General features: G+C 39.0%; 1 protein-coding gene across 5 annotated transcripts in view; it reads left to right on the top strand.

Moving 5' to 3' along the window:
* The first annotated feature begins 407 nt into the window (after positions 1-407).
* UBE2Q2 (ubiquitin conjugating enzyme E2 Q2) overlaps positions 408-22,813 on the top strand; it is a 62,420-nt gene continuing 40,014 nt past the window's right edge. For 2 of the 5 annotated variants that reach the window (XR_015149829.1, XM_086364000.1), the window contains exons 1-4: positions 408-828; positions 11,296-11,397; positions 15,769-15,873; positions 22,194-22,250. Coding sequence is in view for 4 of the 5 variants with exons in the window: in XM_086364000.1 (XP_086220126.1) it covers positions 640-828; positions 11,296-11,397; positions 15,769-15,873; positions 22,194-22,250 (453 nt within the window). In the remaining variant the exon portion in view is untranslated. Of the gene's footprint in view, positions 829-1,095; positions 2,053-11,295; positions 11,398-15,768; positions 15,874-22,193; positions 22,251-22,813 lie in introns of those variants that run through there. The other 3 variants (XM_086364002.1, XM_086364001.1, XM_086364003.1) reach the window with 3 other exon arrangements.

Here is a 22,813-nt window from a genome sequence, read left to right as displayed (position 1 = left end):
GGGACAGGGGCGCGCGGGGGTCTCCGGGTCCTTCTGGTGATTAGGGGCCGGGGCACCAGCTGGCCTAACCCTGGCGTCCGTGGTCGCGAGCAGAGGAGATGGGCCGAGGGGAAGGGGGCTGGGTCACAGGGAGGAGGGGGCGGCCAGGCGGGCGCGCGCCTCAGCCGCGCGCACGCGCCGAAACGGGGGCGCGCAGGAGTGCCGGGGAGGAGGGGGGAGGGGAGGGGGGAGAGGGGAGGGGAGGGGGAGAGGAGGGGGGAGGGGAGGGGAAGAGAGGGGAGAGGAGGGGAGGGGAGGGGAGGGGAGAGGAGAGGGGAGGGGGCGGGGTGGGGGCAGCCCTTTCCCAGGCGGTAGCGGGGGTGGTGTAGCTGTTGCCCTTTTAAGCCACGGGGCCGCCGCCTCCTGCCGGTGGAGTCAGTTACAAAGGGAGCAGCCGCCCAGGCCGCCGCAGCACCGCTCGTTGAGGCCTCGGCGTCTCTCGCCATTTTCCAGCCCCGATCCGACGCGGGCCGCGGCGGCGAGGAGAGGCGGAGCCGCGAGAGCGCGGCCCGGGCCGGCCCCGCGGGGCGGTCGCGGCCGTGACGGCGGCTCCGGGCCCGGCTCCCCTTCCGCACCCCTCCCGCCGGAGATGAGGGGAAGATGTCCGTATCAGGGCTCAAGGCCGAGCTGAAGTTCCTGGCGTCCATCTTCGACAAGAACCACGAGCGATTCCGCATCGTCAGCTGGAAGCTGGACGAACTGCATTGCCAGTTCCTGGTGCCGCCACCGGCGCCGCCGGGCAGCCCGCACTCCCCGCCGCCGCCGCTCACACTCCACTGCAACATCACGGTGAGGCGCCCAGCCGCTGCCCCTCAGGGCCGGGCCGGGGAGGAGAGGGGCGCCCCGAGTGCTCGGACAAAGGGGAGGCTGCCCCGGAGAGGCCCCTCGGACCCTGGGCGGGGCGGGGCGGGTCCGCCCCTTTTCCCGGTGAGGGGCCCGGCTGGGGCCCCGCCGGGACTGCGCGCGGCTGGGGTGGGAGGAGGCGGACGGCGCGGTTCTCCGGCTTTCCCGGCAGGGCTGGGTTTGGGGCTGCTGGCCCCTCGCGGCCCCGGTCGCCGCACCTCGAGGCGGCCGAGTCCTCGCTGGGTCGCCATGGCCGCCCACAGCCAGGGGCCTGCCCCCGGGGGCCGCGGCCCGCGGGTCGGCTGTTGTGTGAGCCCCGGCGGGGCAGGCGAAAGGCCCTCAAGTTTGAACGCGTCCTTCTCCAGTCAGGTTTCCCTGGTTCCGTCTGTTCCCCCAATTATTTTTTAAGTTTGGGTTTAAGGAGAAACTAACATTGAAAACTGACGCGTTTGTCGGGGGAAAGTTTAGAATGCAGCCTCTGGCGCTGTTTGAATGATCCCATTCCCGCTGGCCTGGCTCCGCGCTAACGCGTTCCGAAGGCGCGTTGGACCTTGGATGCGGCAGGTGTTCTGGGGGGATGTTTGTGTAGCCCCTCCTGTGGTAAATCGGGAGCAGGGGAAAGGAGATCCGTGCCCAAATCTACTGCCAGGAAGATCGGTTTTATGTCTCAAGTCGGAAAGATCCTTTAAAGCTCTCTCATTTGCTTCGTCGGAAAGCTCGTGATAAACCCGTAAAAAAAAAAGTTAAATAAGTTTCCTCATAAAAGTGTATGATGAGGATGTTCATTGTGAAGTTGACCTACGGTATCGGTTCCAAACTGCGGGATGTGCCGCTTATTATAACCGGAGTCAAGGTGGTGGTTTCATGTTCCTCTGTGAATACGGTTAAAGCTGACTCTAGCGTCGTTAAACTCCCTTTGGTTAAGTTAGTAGGTAAGTCCTACAGCGTACCTGGTGCTCCGGAGTCTGCAAAGGCCTTGAGGTTATGATAATATTAAAATAGTTTTCAGAATACCGGGGAGCAGGTGTATATTAAAAAAAAATAAAGAGCTGTACTGAGATGTTCTCTTCTAGGCGCTGGTTTTGCAAAAATGGGTAGAGCAGTCCCTGCTTTCAGAGCTCAGGCTTCTTGAGGGAAGAGTTTTACACAACAAAGTGATCAAGTTCTAAGGTATGCTCGCGAAAGCCAAAGAGAGTAATTAACTTTGACTTTGGTTGGGGGCAGGGGGCGCTTCAGAAAGGGCCTTGAGGAGAGGCGGATTTGTGGAGTTGGGTTTTCACAGGTGAGTTGAATTTTGGAAGGGAGCCAAAGGGCATTTCAGGCAGAGGAAACTCCATCCGGAAAAAGACACCACAGCTTTGAAAATGTGGTTGGCTTAGGAATAGAGACGTTATAATGAGACTTGAGAAGCCCAGGATATAGGCGGGTGAAGGAGAACATTTTCCAAGAATGGAAAACAGGAAGTAGTCGTGAGCACAAAGTAGGTGATAATAAAGAGACTGGCTGATCTGAATGATGATTATTCTGGCACAAGTTGAAGTATGGCCCGGAAAAACTAGGGCTGGTTTAAATGACAAACTGAACTTGTAGGCTCCTGGGGAGGCGCAAGCTCAGGTAAATGGGAAGATGTATTTACCATCCAGGACTAGGAGTAGTTCTCTGTAGTGGGTGGCATTAGGAAACGTGTGTGTGGTTTTGGTTATTCTAGTGGGGGTGGGATGGTGGTGTTGCTGTGCTGAGCTGGCATTTAAGTGGCAGGGGTACAGGGATGCCAAGTGTAATATTCAGGCAGTCTGCCAGACAGAATTATCCCACTTCAAGTGCCAGCAGTGCCCTATTGAGAACCATATTGGAGGCTGATGGAGTCAGCTGCACACAAAGCTACTGAATGATGACATGGATTAGGGAGTAGAGCACAAAGTGAGAGATGCCGGGCAAAAGGAGGACTTGGTGGGGACTAGGATAATGGTACCATTAATACAGACTACTCAGACTGAGGTGTCAGTGAATTATGACACATTATCAGAAGATAATTATCATTGTAGATGCTGTGTTAATAACATTGTTATGGAGAAACATCAAACATATTCAAGAAGTTCAGTAGCATGGAGAACTTCCGTGTATCCAGCCTCAACAGTGATAAACTTTTGGCCAATCTTATTTCATCTCTGCCCCACCTTGGATTATTTTGAAGCAGATTCCAAACATAGCACTTCATCTGTAAATATTTTGGTGTATATCTCTAAAAGATAAAGACTGTTTAGGCATGGCTTAGTGTTTAGATAAAATCAATACAGTTTGCTCTTGTCGATACCATTTTCTTAGAGGGGAAAGAGCAAGGAAAGAGTGGGGCTGGATTTCAAATGCCAGAATTTGTCTACTGTGTTTGATTTGCTATTATCTAAAAAGTTGTAGCTGTTAAAAATAAAAATGTACTGTTTGATCTATTTAAAAAAAGATCTTTTCCTCTTATTCCCAAATATTCATTGAGTTCTTGCCAGGCCCTGTCTTCTCCATGCTTACCAAGAAGCATCCTTAGGCACTTGCTATAATGTGTGAGTGAATGGTACCTCATTAGTTGTTTCTTACACACATGCATGTCAATTTGAGTAATCCTCTAAAGATATGGTGCCCCCTTTTTCTTTCAGGCTTCTGCATCAGCAGTTTTCCCTGTGTGGAATGTGCCCGTTTCCCCAACTCATTCTGTCTTGACATGTCTGACCATCCCCAAGGCTCCCTAGTCATACAGTGTATCTGTTTCCCTTCCTGCCTCCTATAGTCCTTAACTGCTGCTTTGGTTATGTTTTCTTACATTCTGTTATAATACAGTGGTGGGTTTTTTGGGAAGTCTTTTTCATGGTGGCAGGAGAGACTATTCAGTGGTTTTGCTTTTCATCCTACACTCAGTAAATGCTCAGTAAATATTGGTGTTGTTGGCGATATGGCCACCATTTTAACTACCTTCTCTTTGAACAAAAATCTTAATTACTTAATCTTAATAAGTTAACTGTCAAGAACTGGTCAAAAGGGCAGAGAAAACATCAAGAAAGTGTCTTGGGTCGTGCATAAATATTTGAAAGGCCACTTAGGGCTTGATAGGGAATCTTCAATTTGACTTCACATGAAAGTGGTTTAAGAAGTAAAAAAAAACAGGCGAAAGTGTAGATGTTTTTTACTCTTTAGGCCAAAGGAGTGGAACTAAATTTCTTTTCTGTCTCATAAATTTGTCCTAATCTTAGATACGAAGGGGAAATAGGGCTAAATTCAACTTCAAGGAGTCATTTTTTTACTTGTTTTCTGTAAACTCATGATAAAAAAGTTTGTCATGCAGACTTAAAAAGTCATTTTTTTCCATTTTCAGTAAATAGATTTAATAGCCAGTCAGAGCTACCATCCAGTTGTTATGATCACACCTAAAAGCAAAGCAGCTCATTTTAATAACCTGTGCAGCCTTATTCAGAGCCAGCATAGGACTTTGTTTTAGTTCTTTTGAAATATTTAGCCTAACTTGACAACCCCATTACTCCTTTTGTGGACTTCTTGGCATCTGGGAACTCTTGGTAGAGAATCACTGTTTTAAAGTGAGAAATCCCCCCCAGGAAGTAAATTAGCTGGTAAACAAATAAAACGTCATAGTACTTTATTATTTGTATAGCATAAAGCATTACTCTTTCTGTATGAGTGGCTTTGCCAGGCTATTTGTGGTGGAACATTTTTTTGTTAAACTAATTAAATTTCTATTCATCATTGCCAAAAAGGGTACTCTTTTCCCCACCCCAACAACAAGATACTAAATTAAAAATGTTAGAGCTCTAAGTTTAGGAGATGGGAAAAAAAATTTTAGTCTTAGTCTTTGGGACCTCAAGCAAACTACTACTTTTACTGTATTTTTCTATGAAATAGATAATACTTTTTGACCCACATGAGAACGTATTTAGGAGAATTCTCTAACAGTGATGATAACCTCTATAAATATAAAAGTGATGATGTCATTTGTGGCTGAATAACATTGGTTTGAAAATACTTTTTAATAGCTTTTCATGGGAAATGAACCAGTGCTGTTAATTTAATTTTTGATGTTTCTTGTCTTTACACTGATAAAAAAAAAAAAAAAGTAGCCCTGACAGTGTTATACAAGGGAAGTAACAAAACTTGACTGAAAAGCCCAAGACCTTTTCTTTGGTCTATTCTCCTGGGACAGATTGCTTTTCCAGTTTGAACTCCTGGAGAATCTTTTGAAAGTATCAGAACTGTCATGTTAAGTGCTGCAATGATACTTTCACTCCAGAGGAATCATTGTTTCCATTCATTTGACCAGTTTATAATATAGAGTCAAATTCCTAGTACCTATCTAGTCTCCCTCATCCCCATTTTTATGACCTTCCTTGAAAGGAACAGATATATGAAGAGGAGATTTAGGTTTCCATTTTGTGAATGGGGTATCCTTTAGTAATTTGATTTTTTTTTTTCCTTTGTTAAACTTCCTTAGACCTGGAAAAGGATAGTGTTAGATAAATGTCAGCTAGTTGAGGGGCTGGGAATTGAATTTAAATAGTCCCTGCCAAATAAAGCATTATTGGAGAATCAGAGTGGTAAAGCAGAGGTCCCTTTTTCCAAGGTCATTGTAATAGTGTTCTGTGTTCTCTTCTAAAAGATTATTTTGAAAGACAAAGCAGACTTGGAATCAAGGAAACCAGTGGTTTCTGCAGATTCAGTGGTTTGAATCTTTTTCGACACTTTTGATTTCTCTGCTTCAATTCATTTAGAATGAAGTTTTAATTAGCTGTAATTTGCTCCTCAAACAGTTAACATTTTTCAGATCACAGGAGTGTGTATGCAGTATTCTTTTACCAAATATTAGTGTATTTACTCTGCTTCTGTGGGTTTCAGTCATGTTAGATACGTGGTTGTACATTGTTTACTTGTAAAATGATTATCAGGGAGCAATCTCTTTTTTTCTTTTTGGGGGGAGGGGATAGCTTTTTTAATGTTGTCAGGTCATTTAGGATTTTATATAGTACCATATGGTAATTCTGTAAGTTTATTTCATTCTCCATCCCACATTTATTGAATGGCAAAATATGAAAATAATGTGTTCTATAACTGTTCTCCAGAAGTGTTACAGTTGTTAGACCTCTGAACCTTCAACAAGAAGTATGTGTGTCAATTTTCAAAAAGTTAAGACACAGCCATCTCCAAGGATTTCATATCATTTGGAAAAATACCAGAAACTGAGCATTCTGGAAGGCAGTTTTGCTGGCAGGTGCTTGATATAGAGCTGCACACTGGTCTTGTAGTGGATTTATGTGGAAAATAGATAAAGTTATTTCTGAACAAGGCAAGCTCCTTAAACAATGAGAAGCAAAGAGGTCGGTTTGATTGACCTTGAGTTATGTTGTCTTAGATTAGGACAACACAACATTTTATGGTGGCAGTGGTGGTGAGCTTCTTTGTAATTTGTCCAATTATGTAACTTTTAGGGTGGTGGTCACAGACAACTTCATCCTTCAAGCCTTAAAATTACTGTAAAAACAGTAGTATTAATAAAATTGAGGAAAAACAAGGCCCCTGAATAATTAGATGCTTAGATAATTGTCTAAAATTTTCATAACTGTGGTGACAAAGAGCTATGTTAGAAGCATTTAAACATTTAATGTGGGGAAAGTTGCTTGAACTTATATTGGGATTTTTCAGCACCATCCATTGTTTAAAAATTGTATATCATGGGTCATTTTAAAGAGAAATAGTAAGGAAACTATCTTTTCAAGATAGAAAGCTTAGTTATTAATCTTGTAAAAATTTAAAAGCTTGAAGTATAAGAGGTTGAAAGCATGAATGCTTAGGTTTCTAAGTTTCGGTAATAATTTTAGATGCCTTTCAAAGTATGTGGATTGTCTTTTAAACATTACACTGAACAAGCCTTGACCATGATGTAGAATTTGTGCTGAAGGTTCAGTTTCCAGAGGTGATGGTAGTGGATATTTTATAATGTGGAAGACAAGACATTTTTATTTAATTAAGAAGTCTAGAAACCAGGTAAGCAAAACTAGAAAAAAAATTGCCTGTAGTTCTACCATTCAGAACACACCACTATCCAAACTTTGATGTATGTATTGTCAACTGGTCATATTTTTTCTGTTATATTTATGTAGATTCCCTCTCTCTTAAAAAAATCAGATTATTTTATAATCTGATTTTACTTTTTACTCAATAATATTGTAGACCTTTGTAGTAACCATTACTCTATAATGTCTTCAATTATTGTGTGCTGTCTTATTATATGACTTTAGCATTGAGTCAGTCATGTCCCTATTATCAGTGGTTTCTGGGTTTTTTCTGTTTTAAATAATGCCTTAAACATTACTGCTGCTGCTGCTGCTGCTGCTAAGTCACTTCAGTTGTGTCCGACTCTGCGACCCCATAGAAGGCAGCCCACCAGGCTCCCGGGTCTCTGGGATTCTCCAGGCAAGAACACTGGAGTGAGTTGCCATTTCCTTCTCTAATGCGTGAAAGTGAAAAGTGAAAGTGAAGTTGCTCAGTTGTGTCCAACTCTTCGAGACCCCATGGACTGCCGCCTACGAGGCTCCTCCATCCATGGGATTTTCCAGACAAGAGTACTGGAGTGGGGTGCCATTACCTTCTCCGTTGGTTTCTTTTAACCCTCTCCATTTAGCAAGATAAATGCTGACTGCCCCTGTTGGCCAGCATTGACCTTGTGATGCTAGATCTCTGAGAAAGAGGGCTCTAGTCCCAGAGAAGACCCAGATTTGCCTAGTTTAGCTCATCTGACAGCTAATCAGGAATAGGATAGGCTGGTAGAGACCAGTGATCAGGTTTTGGGTCAAGAGAGGAAGGTAGGAAGATGGAAGGGAGATAGGAAAAGTATCCTCAGTGGAACCACATTAATACAGAATGGTAAAAGGATGTTTCTTCCAAGGAAGAAATTCTGAAAGTGAAGGGGGAAAAGGTTGGCGGATGGGGACAGGCAGCAGTTTTAATGAGAATAGTGGCACAATTTTACATTTTTGGGGGGTTAAACTCTTTGATATCTGGTCTGTCATTTGCCTCTGCAGTCTATGGTGGTATGTTGTTGTGGTTGAAATAATAATAAGAAAATCCAGCCTCACACAGATACTTGATTGGAAAAAGAAATATTTTAATAGCCGTTTTAGATAGCTGCAGATGTTCTTTGTGGATACTGTACCCAAACTTGGTTTTTCTTGGATTTTGACTGGATCTTTCACCCTTGCATGCTATGACATCATGCGTTGTTATTTGGAAAATATTAGTTTGCTGGAATCTTATAAATGTTAATATATTTCATTATATAACATAACATTATATCCATTAATATCATCATCACCCTCATCAAAATACTCTTGGGAAGCTGTCAGGCTCACATGGTGGAAACAGGCTTTGCAAACTTCTAATTTTTGCTTAAAAGCTTGAATTTTATTATTGGCAACAAATACTGCCTTGGGTTTTCCTTGAAATGACAGGTTCTCTTCATTCTTTTTTTGAGGAAACACCTATCAGAAACCCACGTTGGAATAACCATTGTTTGTCAGTCATTCTTTCAAGTGAAAATGGTGTCCTGTCAAAGTGGTTAGTTCAGCTCACAACTCAAACACACACGTGCTCTCATGTATTCTGTAGGAATGCTCATGTGTGCCCATTTCATCACTTGCAATATTAAAAAAACGTAAGGATTGAGATTTAGTGAAATAACGGCCTCATCACAGACGTTCATAAGTGAAATGCCTTTTTCTTCTTTGAAACACCTTTCATGCATAGTGGTGAATAATACCATGACTTCAAGTATAGTTTGGTGTCACTGCCTTTATCTGTGCTAAGGTACCCACCGTTGTATTGGCGCCATTGGTAAGAATGTTAAGTATGCAAAAGGCAATTAACATCTTAGTATTCCTGTAGAAATAGTTTGGACCTTGGAGTCCAAGGGCCCCACTTAGAGAACTGTTAACATAGTTGCTTAGACCTACTATATATCCTGTCTTTTGTCTAGGGTTAGAAAAATATGGCATAGGTAGTAACTGATTTCAGTATTTCTTTTAGTTTTGTAATTTTCATATTATGGTTTTGAGGGGTTTTAGCCCAGAGCACCAATTGATGTATTTTCTTTTGCTTATGCAGAACTTTAATCAATGCAATGAAGCTCAAAATGTAGTTTTTTTTCTTTTTTTAAGACTAAAGAAAATACAAATATAAAACAAAATGGTTTAGATAGTGTATTCTCCAGATTAGGCCGAAGACTTTGAAGAAAATGTAATATTCAGTTAAGTAATTCTCGCTAAAAATGGGATTAATTTTGAAGACCATCTACGTTTTAGCCTTAAAGAGGTTTGGAACACAGTAAGAGTTTGAGGGATGGGGATACAGAAATAAACCATTGCTGAATGGATATAATGATGTTCTACTTCAGGTTTTTTTCTTTAAAGAACATTTGGTAAAATGCTTTAAAAATATTTAAAAATATTCTGTGGCTCCAACTATATATAATTGAGATTATAATTCTCAAAGCAGTGCTTCTTTAAAACTAGGTAAAATTGTCATGTTTCTGTGACTAGATCCTAACTGCAGCTAATACTAATAATAATGGCTTTCCCTAATATGTAACAGAAAGCAGTACAAATGAACAGAGTAAATGTTAGTAGGTGGAAATGTGTAATGCTTAATTCATTAACTTAAAAAAATCAACACATAATTGTGCTTTAAAAAAGTATATAGGTAGTAATAGCATTTCTCGGTAGTATTCAGTTTGTGTGATGTAATAAAATATTGGAATTTTATGGTGTTTGAATTATTTATTGCTCTGCAACTAGTTTAGCAGCTTAAAACAGACATTATCTCACTATCTCTCATTATCTCATTTTGATTATGGGTCAAAAATCTGTGTGTGACTTACCTGGGTTCCTTGGCTCAGGGTCCCTGACCAGGCATTCAAGGTGTTGGCTGAGGCTATAGTCATCTCAAGGCAGGACAGGACAGTCTTCTCCACCTCCAAGTTCATTCATGCACTTGTTGGTAGGATTCATCTCCTCAAACGCTGTTGGTCTGAGGGCCTCAGATTCTAGTTGGCGCTTGGTCAGAGGCCTCTTCAATCCCTTGCTCAGTGGGTTTGGATCTCTCCGTAGGGAACTGTTTTCCACTGGGGGAACAAATGAAAGAGCAAGGGAGGGTAAGCAAGACAGAATTTCCCATCTTTTTGTAACCTAATTTCAGAGGTGACATCTATTACTGTATTCTGCTTGTTACAAGTGAGTTGTTAGGTCTAGGGGAGGGAATTATACAAGGGGGTGAATACCAGGAGGTTAGGATTATTGGGGCCATTTTAGAGGCAGCTTATTGCAGTGTTCAAGAACACAACTGACCTCGATGAGTGGGAGCCCACAGACAGTAGCTGTACAAGGAGAATGCCTGTCTCAGAGTTCAGCTCCCATGGCAAGTGAGCACTGAAGGTAGCCCTAAGATAGCTGTGTTGCTGTTTGTTCTGCCTTTCTAACACTTGCTGTATTTAAGAAGTAATCTTAATCTCATTTAAGAAATCTGTCCTTTAGAAACTACATTCTTGTTTGCAGTCTGAGAAAGGAAGGGAAATTATTAGGAAAAAGGCGAAAATTAAATGGGATTGCTTTTAGGGGCCAGTTTTCTAATGGGGAAAAAAAGTCTCAAAGTAACTTGTGTAGTTACACTACTGAGAAGACAAGGCATACAGTGAGTGGATTTAAAAAATTAGTTTTAGCATTTGTAAGGATTTAAAAACATGTGCCTAGGTATGTATTCCTTTACTTTGTTTAAAAAATTGAGTTACATCTCATCTAGATAAAGCCTAGAAATGTAGCTTTATTATACTGAAAGGCAAAAAGTAGTATGGTTTAACTCTGTAGACTACTTCAAGGTTGGAAATTTTTGTTTTTGCTTTTGTTTTTGTTTCTTGAAGGACTTATTATGATTCTAGATTTTAAAGCCCTTAAAAAATGTTAAAACTGGCAAATCCATGCCATGATAGACCTTTCTTTGTAAAGGAAGGAAACCCATCATCCTTGATATTTGCATAACATTTTTTTCTGCTTTTGATGGAACAACTTTTGCAGTATATTCTCTTCTGTTTGTTTTAAATCAGACTGCAAGTCCTTTTTTAAGGTTTATAAATCATATAACATGAAGCAGGCAAGATTAAACTATAGAGCTTAATAATTTTTGTTTAAAAAATTAAAAACATGGATTTTAATGAATTTAAAGACATGGATTTTAATGTGTTACTTTTCTTACTTTTCTTTCTGTGATATGTTTTACTTAAATTTGTGATCATCTTGCCATTTAGTGGTGGGGTTTAATTGCATATCCAGGTTAGCCTGTATGTAAATGTGTTTAACATCAGTGTCTCCATAACAGGAATCTTATCCATCTTCTTCACCAATATGGTTTGTGGACTCTGATGATCCAAATCTGACTTCAGTTCTGGAACGTCTCGAAGACACTAAGAACAACAATTCGGTGAGAAAATAAACAACACTACTTTTTTTTTTCTCATGAACATAACAGAATTCAAGTGTTAAGAGGTAATATGATACAAAAGCTTGATTAATGACTATTTGATAACCTAGTCTTTAGCTCCTCTAAGATTTTTTTTTGTCCTTCAAATTCTGTTTAGTACTCGGTTTCTCATTTTTATTCCCCGTAACTATAGTCCTATTTTAGCTCAGGAATTAGGTTGTCTCTTTCCCATGAATCCTAATCATTAAATTAAGTAAGCATTTTTGATTGGGTCCACTATCCAAGGTAGGAAAAGGGAAAAAGACTGAGATAGATGTGAGGGGGAAATAATGATTGAATGACCCCAATTGATGTTTCTGTCAAGAGTCTATATAACTCTGCAGTAAAAACCAAAGGAATATAAATTAAAAATTATTTTTTAATATATAAAGAAATCAGATTTCTTTGATTATAAAACTATTAAGTGACCCTTGTGAAAGAACTAGTGAAAGTAAAAACAATAAAAGCAAAATAGAAGTCACCCTAATTTTTCTCTACCTGATAATAAACATTGTTGACATGATGGCAATTTTTAAAAATCAGTATTTTTCTTTTGCTTGTAAAATACATATACTCTTAAACATACATTTAAGTTATATCATTTGCATTTTTCCACGATATCACAAAGTTCTTCTAGAAGAATATCAGTCATTATTTGCAGATGACATGATTGTTTACCTTAAATCCAAAGGAGTCAGTTGAAAAAGCAATTTTTAAGATGATTGATTAAAAGTTCTGTTATATAAAAATCAAGTTTTCCTAAATATCAGCTATAATCAAAAAATACAGTGGACAGGTATTTTATTGACAGCCACAATTAAAGAAATATTAGACACCTAGGAATAAGCTTAGATGTACAAATTTTGTATCAAGAAAACTATAAACATTTGCTGAGTGGAATTAAAGACTTGACAACTGTGTTCCTAGATGTGCAGACTCCCGTATTATAAATATGTCAGTTATCTGTAACTTCATGTGAGTTTATAAATTGAATGCAATTCCAGTAAAAATTCCAACAGATTTATTTTTGGAACTTGACAAAATGACTCTAAAGTTTGTTTTGAAGAGTAAATAATAGTAATTATCTGACCAGATACTAAATAAAATATCAAGTACTAGCACTAAGCTGGACAGGTAAAGGCAGTTAGAAATTTAGAAACATAATCATGCAATTGAGAATTCAGAATCAGTTAAATTGAACCAAAATACTCAGTAAATAAAGGATAGATTATTTTATGAATAGTGCTGGGAGAACTGACCATTTGAGGAAGTTAGACTGACCTCAGATTTTTGTCACAATAAGTTAGAGGTGGTTTAAACATCTATTCTTAAAATTAAGATCAGAGGAACTTCAGTGTGAGTATTACAAGAGTAATAACAAAGCCATGAAGATTAGAGGAAAAAATTAAAAGCTAGACAGACATGTGTTCACATCTCCAGCAAGGGAGGGGCAACAGGACAGGTAATGAGCAATAGACATAGCCCCCTTACCAGTGCTTCCCTTTAGGAAGTTGCCTCAAAGATCTAAAGTTGTAAGTTTTATAATAGTAGAGATGAGTGGGCTTATTTTTTGATGTCTAAAATATTCCATCAAAAAATGCTCCTAAAGTGAAATGACATAGGATAAAAAATTTGGTCCAATTTTATGAACGAGTATTTACATAAAAGAAAAAAACTCATCCTCTACTCTTTCTTGTGCTCTCTGCCAGTTATTTTATAATCTAGTTTCTTGATCAAATAAGCTATCTTTTCTCACATTTAATTCATTATAATGGGTATGCTGCCACCTTTGTTGTACTAAAATTTTTACCCCTAGTTGCCAAATCCGGGACTAGTTCTTTAGTACTAAAGTTTCTGCAGCATTTTGAAACTGTTGACTCTTTCTTTTTGAAACAGTCCTTCATTCAGCAAACACATATGCTTTACTGTCCACCAGTAAAGAGCTGGTTAAAAAAAAATTGCTGTATGGTTTTATGATAGAACATCATGTTGTTAAGAATGCAGCCAGTCTTTCCACAAGAGCACATGCAACGTTCCAAGATGTACTAAAGTGAAAAAATGAGGCAAAGCATATTTTCTATAATCTGGCCCCTTTTGTATGGTGGTTCAGTCACTAAGTCGTGTCTGTCTCTTGTGATCCCATGCGCTGTAGTCCACCAGGCTCCTCTGTCCATGGGATTTCCCAAACAAGAATACTGGAGTGGGTTGCCATTTACTTCAGGGGATCTTCCAGACCCAGGGATCGAACCCAGGTCTCCTGTGCTGCAGGCAGTCTCCGGCATTGGAAGCGGATTCTTTACTGACTGAGCCACCAGGGAAGCACGTATACAGTGCTGTAAAAAATATATAACTATGTGTACACTGGTTTGTACATACCTTTTTTAACCTGGGTTTTTACAGAAAACTGTTAGTAGTAGGACACAGAAAAGTGTTTTTAAAAACGTGCCTGGCTTCTGTGCCAGGCTTTGTGATAAGTGGTCAGTATACAAGACAAGTCCTGTCTCTGTCCTCTGAGGATTTCCATCAAATCACTTTCTCCTGTTTCTGTCTCTTACTACCTTGCCTTGGTCTTCTCTGAGCTCTTATTCCTTGGTCCACCTCTTTGTTCTCTTTCTGTGCTTTCTCTGAGTAATCTCTTCTACCCCTAGTACTTAAATTGTGGCCTATATTCCAATGATTCCTAAATTTGTATCTCTAGATAAAATTTTGTCTCCTGAGTTTGACACCCATTATTTGTCTATATATCACATAGATTCAGGGAATCTCACTCAGGTGTGCCATGGCTGTTCAAAATGATTACATCTAAAATTTAAGTTCATCTGCATCTTAGTACTCCGCCACCCCCATCACATTTCCCCTCAAAAATTTCTCTCTGTGATTGTGAATGGGGCAAAATGAAATAATGAAAGTTGTTACCCATGCCTGAATGTGGGAACTATCTTAGAGTTCTTTTTTATACCAGTGTTTCCTGACCCCTGCTCCTCAACCCGAAACTATCTAGTAAATTTCTAAGACTTGTTCATCTCCCTTCTAAATATTTCCTAAATTCTTCCCCCCTGGTCTTAAGTTTCTTCTTCTGATCCCTTAAACACCTTTTGGGGGGAGCATGGTGTTGAAATTCCCGGGAGGTGTATGGCCCTGCTTGTTACTGCCTGGTGCACCTCTACGACCACGCGGCTGTCTCTCCCACAGTGCTCGGGGAGCTCTTCCTGTACCAGGGAATGGAATGTCCAGGTCTGTCCAGCTCACCCAGCCACCTCTTTATTATGTACTGAGCACAGAACAGAGCTTATCAGATGGAGAACAAATCCACAGTGGGGCTTTGCTGTTTTTTAAGCTTGAGGATACTTTTGATACTAATTTACTGCTCAGCTTTCCTCATTTTCATTTGCTCCATTGTCCACTTTGGAAAGGCTTGTTCTTTGCTTTGTTTAGCCCATTCTAATTCTGTTTCTGTTTTCCCTTAGTCCTTCATAAATCTGCTTCTTTCTCTTCATCTCTTTTCCTGGTTGGCAACATCTAGGAAACTGTTCTGACCAATTGAAGTAAGTTGCCTTATTTGCTCCCAGTCAGGTCTACTGATAGTGACCATTCTTCTGAAATCATAGTGCTAAACTTATACATTGAAAACAATGTATATTTTTTAAACAATGAAAAATGTATTTGTGCATATAATTTACCTTGCTTACTTTAAATATGTTCTAAAAATCTGAATTTAAAAGTGGAAAGGAGTTATTCTTTGCAGTTTTCCTAGTGAGGCCTTTTTTTTTTTTTTTTTGACAAACACTTAAGAGCCTATAAGTGTCAAGTGTTTTTGCAGAAGATTTCATTTAATCTTTACCCTTATGAGAAGGTTTTAGTTTCCTTATTTTCCAGATGAGGAGACTCAGACTCAGGGCATTAGGTACTGTATCCAAGGTTGTCTAGGTTCCAAGGCTCTGTCTGCTAGACCACATTTGCCTCTGTACTTGCAAATGAGTGGCTGTGAAATATATAATTTTATAATCCATGTGCAACAACGCTGCTTCTGTTTTCTGTAGCCTCGTTAATGTATTAATGTGCTCTTAAAAGTTATTAAGAAAAGAAGTTAACAACTGAAAATTAGGCAGTGTTTGGAGCTTCTCTTCCTCTGCCATTTTTTTCATGTCATTCTGCTAGGCAGCCCCTAAAATATTTCTTAAGATTGTTATTTTATCTGTAGGCTGTAATTGAGCAATAGTAAACTTTTTTTTTTTCCATTTCCTACTGGATTAGTTACAATAGTTGTAGCATTATTCATGTCTTCTAAGGGCTCTTTAACGTAATGCTTATTTACTGAAATGTGTTTTGTAGCTTCGTCAGCAATTGAAGTGGTTGGTATGTGAACTCTGCAGATTATATAACCTTCCTAAGCACCTGGATGTTGAGATGCTAGATCAACCACTACCCACGGGTCAGGTAAAGTAAAAATTCTCAAGTGTTCAAGAGCTAAAATACATTGTCTCATGCACAAATAAAATTAGGATGATTTCTCATTATTATACAACTTATTTAGGAGTTAGTTTTTGTTTTCCTGTTGAATTGTTTTGTTTGTTTTAGATACTAAAAATAGCCTTTTCATTCTTGGGAGCTGCTGGTTATATTTACTATGACAGGCAAACAATTGCCCTTGTCCCCATCACCACCTTTTTGTTGTTAATATTTCTGGTTGCCATAACTGTTCCTTGCTTCTGCAGTTGTTTGCTTTTGTTTATTTACTTACCTTCACCTGAGAATGCCATCTTTCTGCCGTTTTGTGCTTCGAAAGGCCTAACTCTAATGTTATCTCCTCCATCAGCAGAAGTACCCACTTGCTCACCACCACCTCTAACTTCTCTGGATTTCTGGATTTACCTATTTAGGTATAATTTCGTGGCTTGTACTATAATAAAGATTTAACTCTTATACCACCCACTTACCCACCCACTTCCCCTTCCTAAAACATCTTTATATTTAGTCATATGAATAATCATCATTAGGACTTTGTAGTATAGTTTCCTGTTATATTTCCTTTGTACAGCTTTTTGCTTTGCGGTGTCTTCCTTAGTAATAATTCTTAGTTTAAAAAAGTTATGTCCTGTCTCTTTTCTGTGAGATCTCCCCTCTCTTCTTCAGCCTTTGGTTTCTTCTGTACCAGTCTCAGCAGGTTGTTTTCTGGGCTGGCTATTCAGCGGTCATCTTGAAATTTTTCTTGTTTCTTCTACTGGAGTAGTAGATACATTGTTTTCAGATTTCATGTTTCTTTCTTGGCTTACCTCTTTTCATTTCCCTGGAGTAAAATGATTTTAGTCAAGTAAAATCTTAAGAAAACATGAAGAGGTGGTACATTTCTGAGTTCTTAACTTCTTAAAAAAAAAAAAAAAAAGGCCAGACCACCATAGGTTTGAATCCTGATCACTGCTCCTTAGTTGTATCCCCTAATTAACTTAGGCTAGTTACCTAGCAGGATGTTCCCCAGTTTCCCATGTGCAAACTGGGAGAGATGCTAGTAATACATATATCTGCGGGGACATGTAAAGATTAAATAGGTTGTTACATGTAAATCATTTAGGGCAATGCCTGGTGCATAATAAATGCCCAATAAATGTTAACTGCTATTATATTCTTCACTTGATTGGTAGTTTGGTTCAATGTGTAATTCTTGGTTGAAAAAAATTTTACCTCAGAATTTCAGACTGTGCTGTTGTGTCTAGTCAGTAGGTATGCCATTCTTAGTCTTGGTCATCTCTGCGTGACTTTCAGGAAGCTTTTAGGACTTTGTCCTTCCCTTGGTGTTCTGAAATATCACAGTGGTTTACTGAGTCGTGGTTTGTTTGGTTTTCTGTTGTTTTTGAGCACTTAGTATGGATGGATCTTGTCAAATTTGGACTCTCGAGTCTTTCTTTTTGGGTAGATGTTCTTATATTTTTTTCCTGCGGCACTTTCTCCTTTCCATTCTTTTCTTTGTTCACCTTGGAATACCTACCAATAGGATTTTAGACCTCCTTGCTTGAATCTTTGTATCTAATTATCACTATATTCTGTCTCTTTGTCTTAATTTCAAATTCTGAAACATTTACCTTTCAATTTTTGAAAATTTTATTTGAACAGTCATAACTTTATAAGTTTTATTTTGGCTCTTTAGTACTGGTTAACCAGTTACCCCAGAACATAATGGCTTAAACAACACTTTATTCTCTGTCTTAGGATTGTGTGGGTTGGTTAGGCTTAGTTGGACAGTTTTTCTGCTGACCTCACCGTGCAGTCAGAGAGTGGCTGGGACTTGTTATTTGGACATGTGACCGCACTGGAATGTCCAACATGGCTTCTTTGTTCGCATGTCTGGTGCCTGCTGTTTCCTCTCATGGCCCTTCTTACCACATGGCATCTCATCATTCCAGGTCTCTTATCGTGGCTTCTCTTCCTTTAGAAAGGTAGTCAGAATTCTTATTTTTGGCTTTCAAGAGCACAAAAGTGGAAGCTGTCAGGCTTTTTTTAAAGTTTAGGTCTGGAATTGGCACAGTGTCATTTCCACCATGTTTGCTGGTTAAAGCAAGTCCCAGGGCCAGCCCAAGTTGACAGTGGGTGGGGTCCATACAAGGGGCGAATGCTGGGAGTGTGTCTCATTGTGGGTCCTCTCCAAAGATGAATGAACCGTAAGTTCTAAAAGCTTGTTCTCTGATTATTCCTTATTCGTAGCATTCTATTTTTGTTTTGTTGATGTAATCATAAGTGTCTTTAAGGAGTTACTTTGATATTCTCCCTCAAGCATCTCTCTTTCTCTTTAATAAGTTTAATAATTTTTTTTCTAATTTATCTTGGTTTGTTTTTTTCTTTTTGAAGACTTTCCTCATATATCTCTTTATTCTGTTGCTTTTTCATATTTTTTCCTTTTTTTCATTCATATTTGAAAGAGGTACTAAAAGGCTGATAAGGAGTCCTTTGTGGCCAACACTTGCCAACTGATACAGCTTTTTGGAGGAATTTAAGCTGGCTTCCATCCCTTATCCTCCACTCCCTGTTTCCTGGTATAATCATAAGTGATGGCTGGAACTGTCTGGTTTCTCTGGACATGAAACCTTGTCTCCTGCTTGAGAAAGACGTGTCTGCCAGAGTTCTGCTTAAGGAGAGCGGTGTGTTTTGGGGCTGGACAGTTGCTCTGTTGTTGGCCTTGGTTAGTCTGTGTCTCACTCCACCCATCACCCCTGCTGTCAGGTGTCCTGGTGTCTTCGTCTGGAGCCTCTCCAGGGCGCTGCGGGACAGATTAGCCTGCCGGTTTACCCCCTAACCTGTGGCTTGGCTTGTTTGCTCCACTTAAATCACCATTCTCCAGTTCACTGTCATCTTCTAGCATGAGTTGTCTTTTCTGCTGGTAGCCCTCTTTTATTTTTTTGTTACATTGTGTGTGTGTACAGTGTTCAACCTTCATGGTATGTCTTCATCGTAGTTCTAGTGGAGCCTCAGAAAAGAAATGGGAGAAAAGTCCATTCTGTGTTCAACTTTGCTTCTTTAGAAGACATAGGTTTTTCACTTAACAGTATATCATGGACACAGTACATATAGACCTACCTTGTTTTTCATGGCCATGCATATATTAATAATTCCATATAGGGATATAACTTATAAATTACATGAATAAGTTTCCTAATTTTGACTCTTCCTTGCATTCACATAATATACATTCAGTACCTATGTAGGTTGGGAGTTGGGGGTAGAACACAATAGATATGATACCTTATACTGGGGTTTTTCTACTTTAAGTAGAGTCTAATATAGTCTCTTTCCTTTTAGGCTCCTCTTGTTTAATTTTGGTATCAGAGTATAAGCAGACTCATGACTTGGGAAGCGTGGTGTATTTTTTTTTCCCTAAGATCTCAAACAGTTGAAATCAATTTTCAGCTAGGGGGATGGTTTTGCCTCCCATGGGACACGTGAAAGTATTTGGAGATACTTTGTATTGTCATGGTGGGAGGGGTGGGGGAGTGTGCTGTTGGCTTTTTGTGCATAGAGGGGATATTACTAAACATCCTGCAATGTCAGGATTATATGGTGTGTAGTTATAGTTCTTTATTATTGCTGTATTTATTCCATTGTACCATACATACTTATCCATCTGACTGTTTACTGACTTTTGGTTTGATTCCAGTATGCTGTCAGGAACAGTGCTACCATGATCGTTTTTGTCTATAGTACATGGTACACCTGTGCAAGTATGTCTCTGGGCATGTATTTAGGAATTGAATTACAGGGGCATATGAAGGTCAATTTCTTCATTTAAGAAGAAATTATTATTCTTAATTATTCTCAAATTAAGAGAATTCTTAATTCTTAATTCTTCTTAAAAATTCTCAAAAATTATTAAGAAAAAATTTTTAAAGATTCTCAGGCAGCTTTGGGGTTTTTAGTTTTTCACTGTGATCAGAATATGGCCTGTAAACTCTCAGCTGCATTAGCAGCAGTTGCTTAGACTTAACCAGTGATGTCTTTGATTATTGCTGTTTCTTGTACTCCATGGTTTTCCCTCTCTGAAATATATCTCTGAATAATGTATTCTTTTTTCTAGAAAGGATTTCTGAGGGTGGATATGAGGAGTGTTCCTTGAATACTCAGTGTCTGTTTTTATTATTTATTTAATATATTTATTTGACTTTGTGTAAAGTACTCTGTGTAAGTGCTGAGGATCCGGTGCTGAATAAACACAGGTATGGCTTGCATCCTGATGGAACTCAGGGAATTCTAAATTCATACCTGAGTCTTTTCCAAGTTCTTTATACTTTTTTCTTCTGGTATATTTTGTTACAGATGAAAAGTCTGAAACCTGTCTGATTCTTAGTTCTTTATACTTTTTCTCTCTTGAAATTGATATGTTTTTTTTTCTTTAACTGTAAAGTATGGGGTTTTACTTTTCAACATTACTTTGGGGCATTCAGAGCTTGATATTTTGACATCCTTCTTTAGGTTGGTAACATTTGTCTCTTTCTTTCCCTCATTTTCTGAATGAATATTGGATCTCTATATTCCAGGTCTCTTTTCCCTTAACTCTTCTCTTATTTTAATCACCTTCCTCCCACCCCACCCCCCATCTCCTTTTTCTCCACATTTTAGGGGAATGTCACAGTTTGGTTGTCTTCTTTAATCATAAATATTTTGTTCATTCAGGTCCTTTGTGCTCTCTGGCCCTTCTACTAAGTTGTTTTTTTTTTTTTTTCCTTTGAGGGGAGATATTTTTGATTTCCCAGAACTCTCTTGTTCTTTTACATAGTAATATTTTTAGATTTTGTGGATGCAGTATCTTCTCAATTACTGCTAAAGATTCCAGATAGATTTTTTAAAGTATTAGTTTAATTTTTGGTCTTAAGTTGTGGCACGCTGGGTCTTTGTCACAGTGCATGGACTGTTTTCTAGTCATGGTGTGTGGGCTTCAGGGATGTAAGGGCTCAGGAGTTGTGGCACACAGGTTTGGTTGCCCTGTGGCATATGGAATCTTAGTTCCCCGACCAGGGGTCTAAACCATATCCCCTGCATTGGAAGGTGATTCCTTAACTGCTGGACCACCAGGCAAGTCCCTCCAATTCAGATTTTAAATTGTTTTATTGCTTTCATTGATCATGCTTCAGGCCACTTCTGCTTGTTTAACTTGGTGCCTTTCTTTCAGATTGCTAGTTTCTTCAAATATCTGGTGATGCCCGATTATCTCCTCGTTTTTGGATGGGGTATGAGTTGTTATGCGTGTCCTCAGCAGTTGTCACTCTTCTCTGCTGTAGCCTCTCCTGGTTTTTCAAACCTGTGCTCTGCCTGTGGTGTGTGAATGGGAGGTGCTTGACAGGTGGCCTTTGCAGTTCCTGAATAAAAGGAAGAGAGAAATCTGTTTGGAGAGTTGGCTGCTGCATTGAGTTACGTTAAAAAATTTTTTTTCCTCTGGTTCTGACACTGACACTGAGAGGCCAGCAAGGTTAACCTCCTATATGAGCGTGATCCTTACCAGCTGTAGTTGGACAAATAGAGTAGGAATTTCTGGGGGGAAAAATACCAAGTTTTTAAAGTCCTAGAGAACTCCATGTCCTGGAGAACTGTGCTCTGGGTCCAGGAAGCTTGTCTTTATGAACTCTGATTAAACTAGATATAAAAGCTCTTCCTAAAACCCCATCTCACTCATTGTGAATGAGAGTTAAGTTGTGGCTTATACAGAAATATTCTGTGGTAAATAGCATGTTATAAAAAAAGAAAAATAGCTCTTTAGTTGAAATGGTGATTACTTTATAACTTTTAGTTTTGTGCAGTGTCTATGCCTTTATAACACATTTAACTTTTTAAAATGTAAACTGTAGAATTTATGGAAAGATTCAGGTTTTTCAAACCTTAAAAGGTAGATATTTTAAGGAACGCTTGGTTTGGGGTATTTTAAACGAAAAAGAAGCCATTGGCCTTACAGGCATAGTGATATGTATAAAATGTTTTCTTATTTTAAATTAGAATATTTAAAATATTAATTAGAATATGTTTAAATTTTTTTTTTCCGTTTTCTTTATATTTGACTAATTGCCTTTGTTAATTTCTAAGGCATCTGTTAAGTTGAATTTTTCAAAAATTTTCTTAAAAAGCTGATAAATATTTGTCAAAGCAGAATTTAAGAGTAAATGTTTCAGTTTTAATGAGCTGTTAGTGGAATTGCAGTGACAAGTAGTTTGTCCCTAAAGTCTTCCGATATGCTGTGTGCTTACTTGTTCTGTGTAGTCCTGGCAAACTTTTTTTCTTTTCAGAATGGGACAACAGAAGAGGTGACTTCAGAAGAGGAGGAAGAGGAAGAGATGGCTGAAGTAGGTATTTTATGTAAAAGTAGCATTTCATAAATATCTTCATTTTTGGACATTTTAGTAATTTTCTAGTCTCCTTTATAAAACCATTGTTAATGTGGAATAATGAGAAGCACATTGTATTTGAAGTTTAATACAGTTTAAAAATCTGGCTTTATCTCTAATTCATCATATGCTTTTTAGCAAATTGCTTATCTGATGTCCTTGGATTTGATTTCATGGAAAATAAGAGCTCTTAACATTTAGTACTAAAATTATATTTGCATTTAATAGTAATCAGTACTTAACCTGATTTGGTTTAATAGGAACTACTAAGTTTCAAAAGTTTGAATAAAAGGGGAATTTGAGAACAATTAAAGGGACTATTCATTAGATGTAATGAAAACTATCTCATATTGAAAACTTCAGAATGTCAAAGAGGAAATTCCAAAGACACTGAGCTTTACATCAGTTTAGTTGCCAGTCATTGATAAAATTTTAGAGGTTTTCAGACTCTGAAGCTTTGCATTTAAATTCAAACTTCATAATGAAGATCTCTTTCTCTATACTGACCTGATAAAAGGCAA

The sequence above is a fragment of the Bos grunniens genome, chromosome 21 (genome assembly GCF_055505025.1).
Source record: "Bos grunniens cultivar Pamir isolate PY7600 chromosome 21, Bosgru_T2T1.0, whole genome shotgun sequence".
In the NCBI taxonomy this organism is placed as follows: Eukaryota; Metazoa; Chordata; class Mammalia; order Artiodactyla; family Bovidae; genus Bos; species Bos grunniens.
The sequence above is the reverse complement of the archived record's forward strand: the minus strand, read 5'-3'. Positions and strand labels throughout refer to the sequence as shown.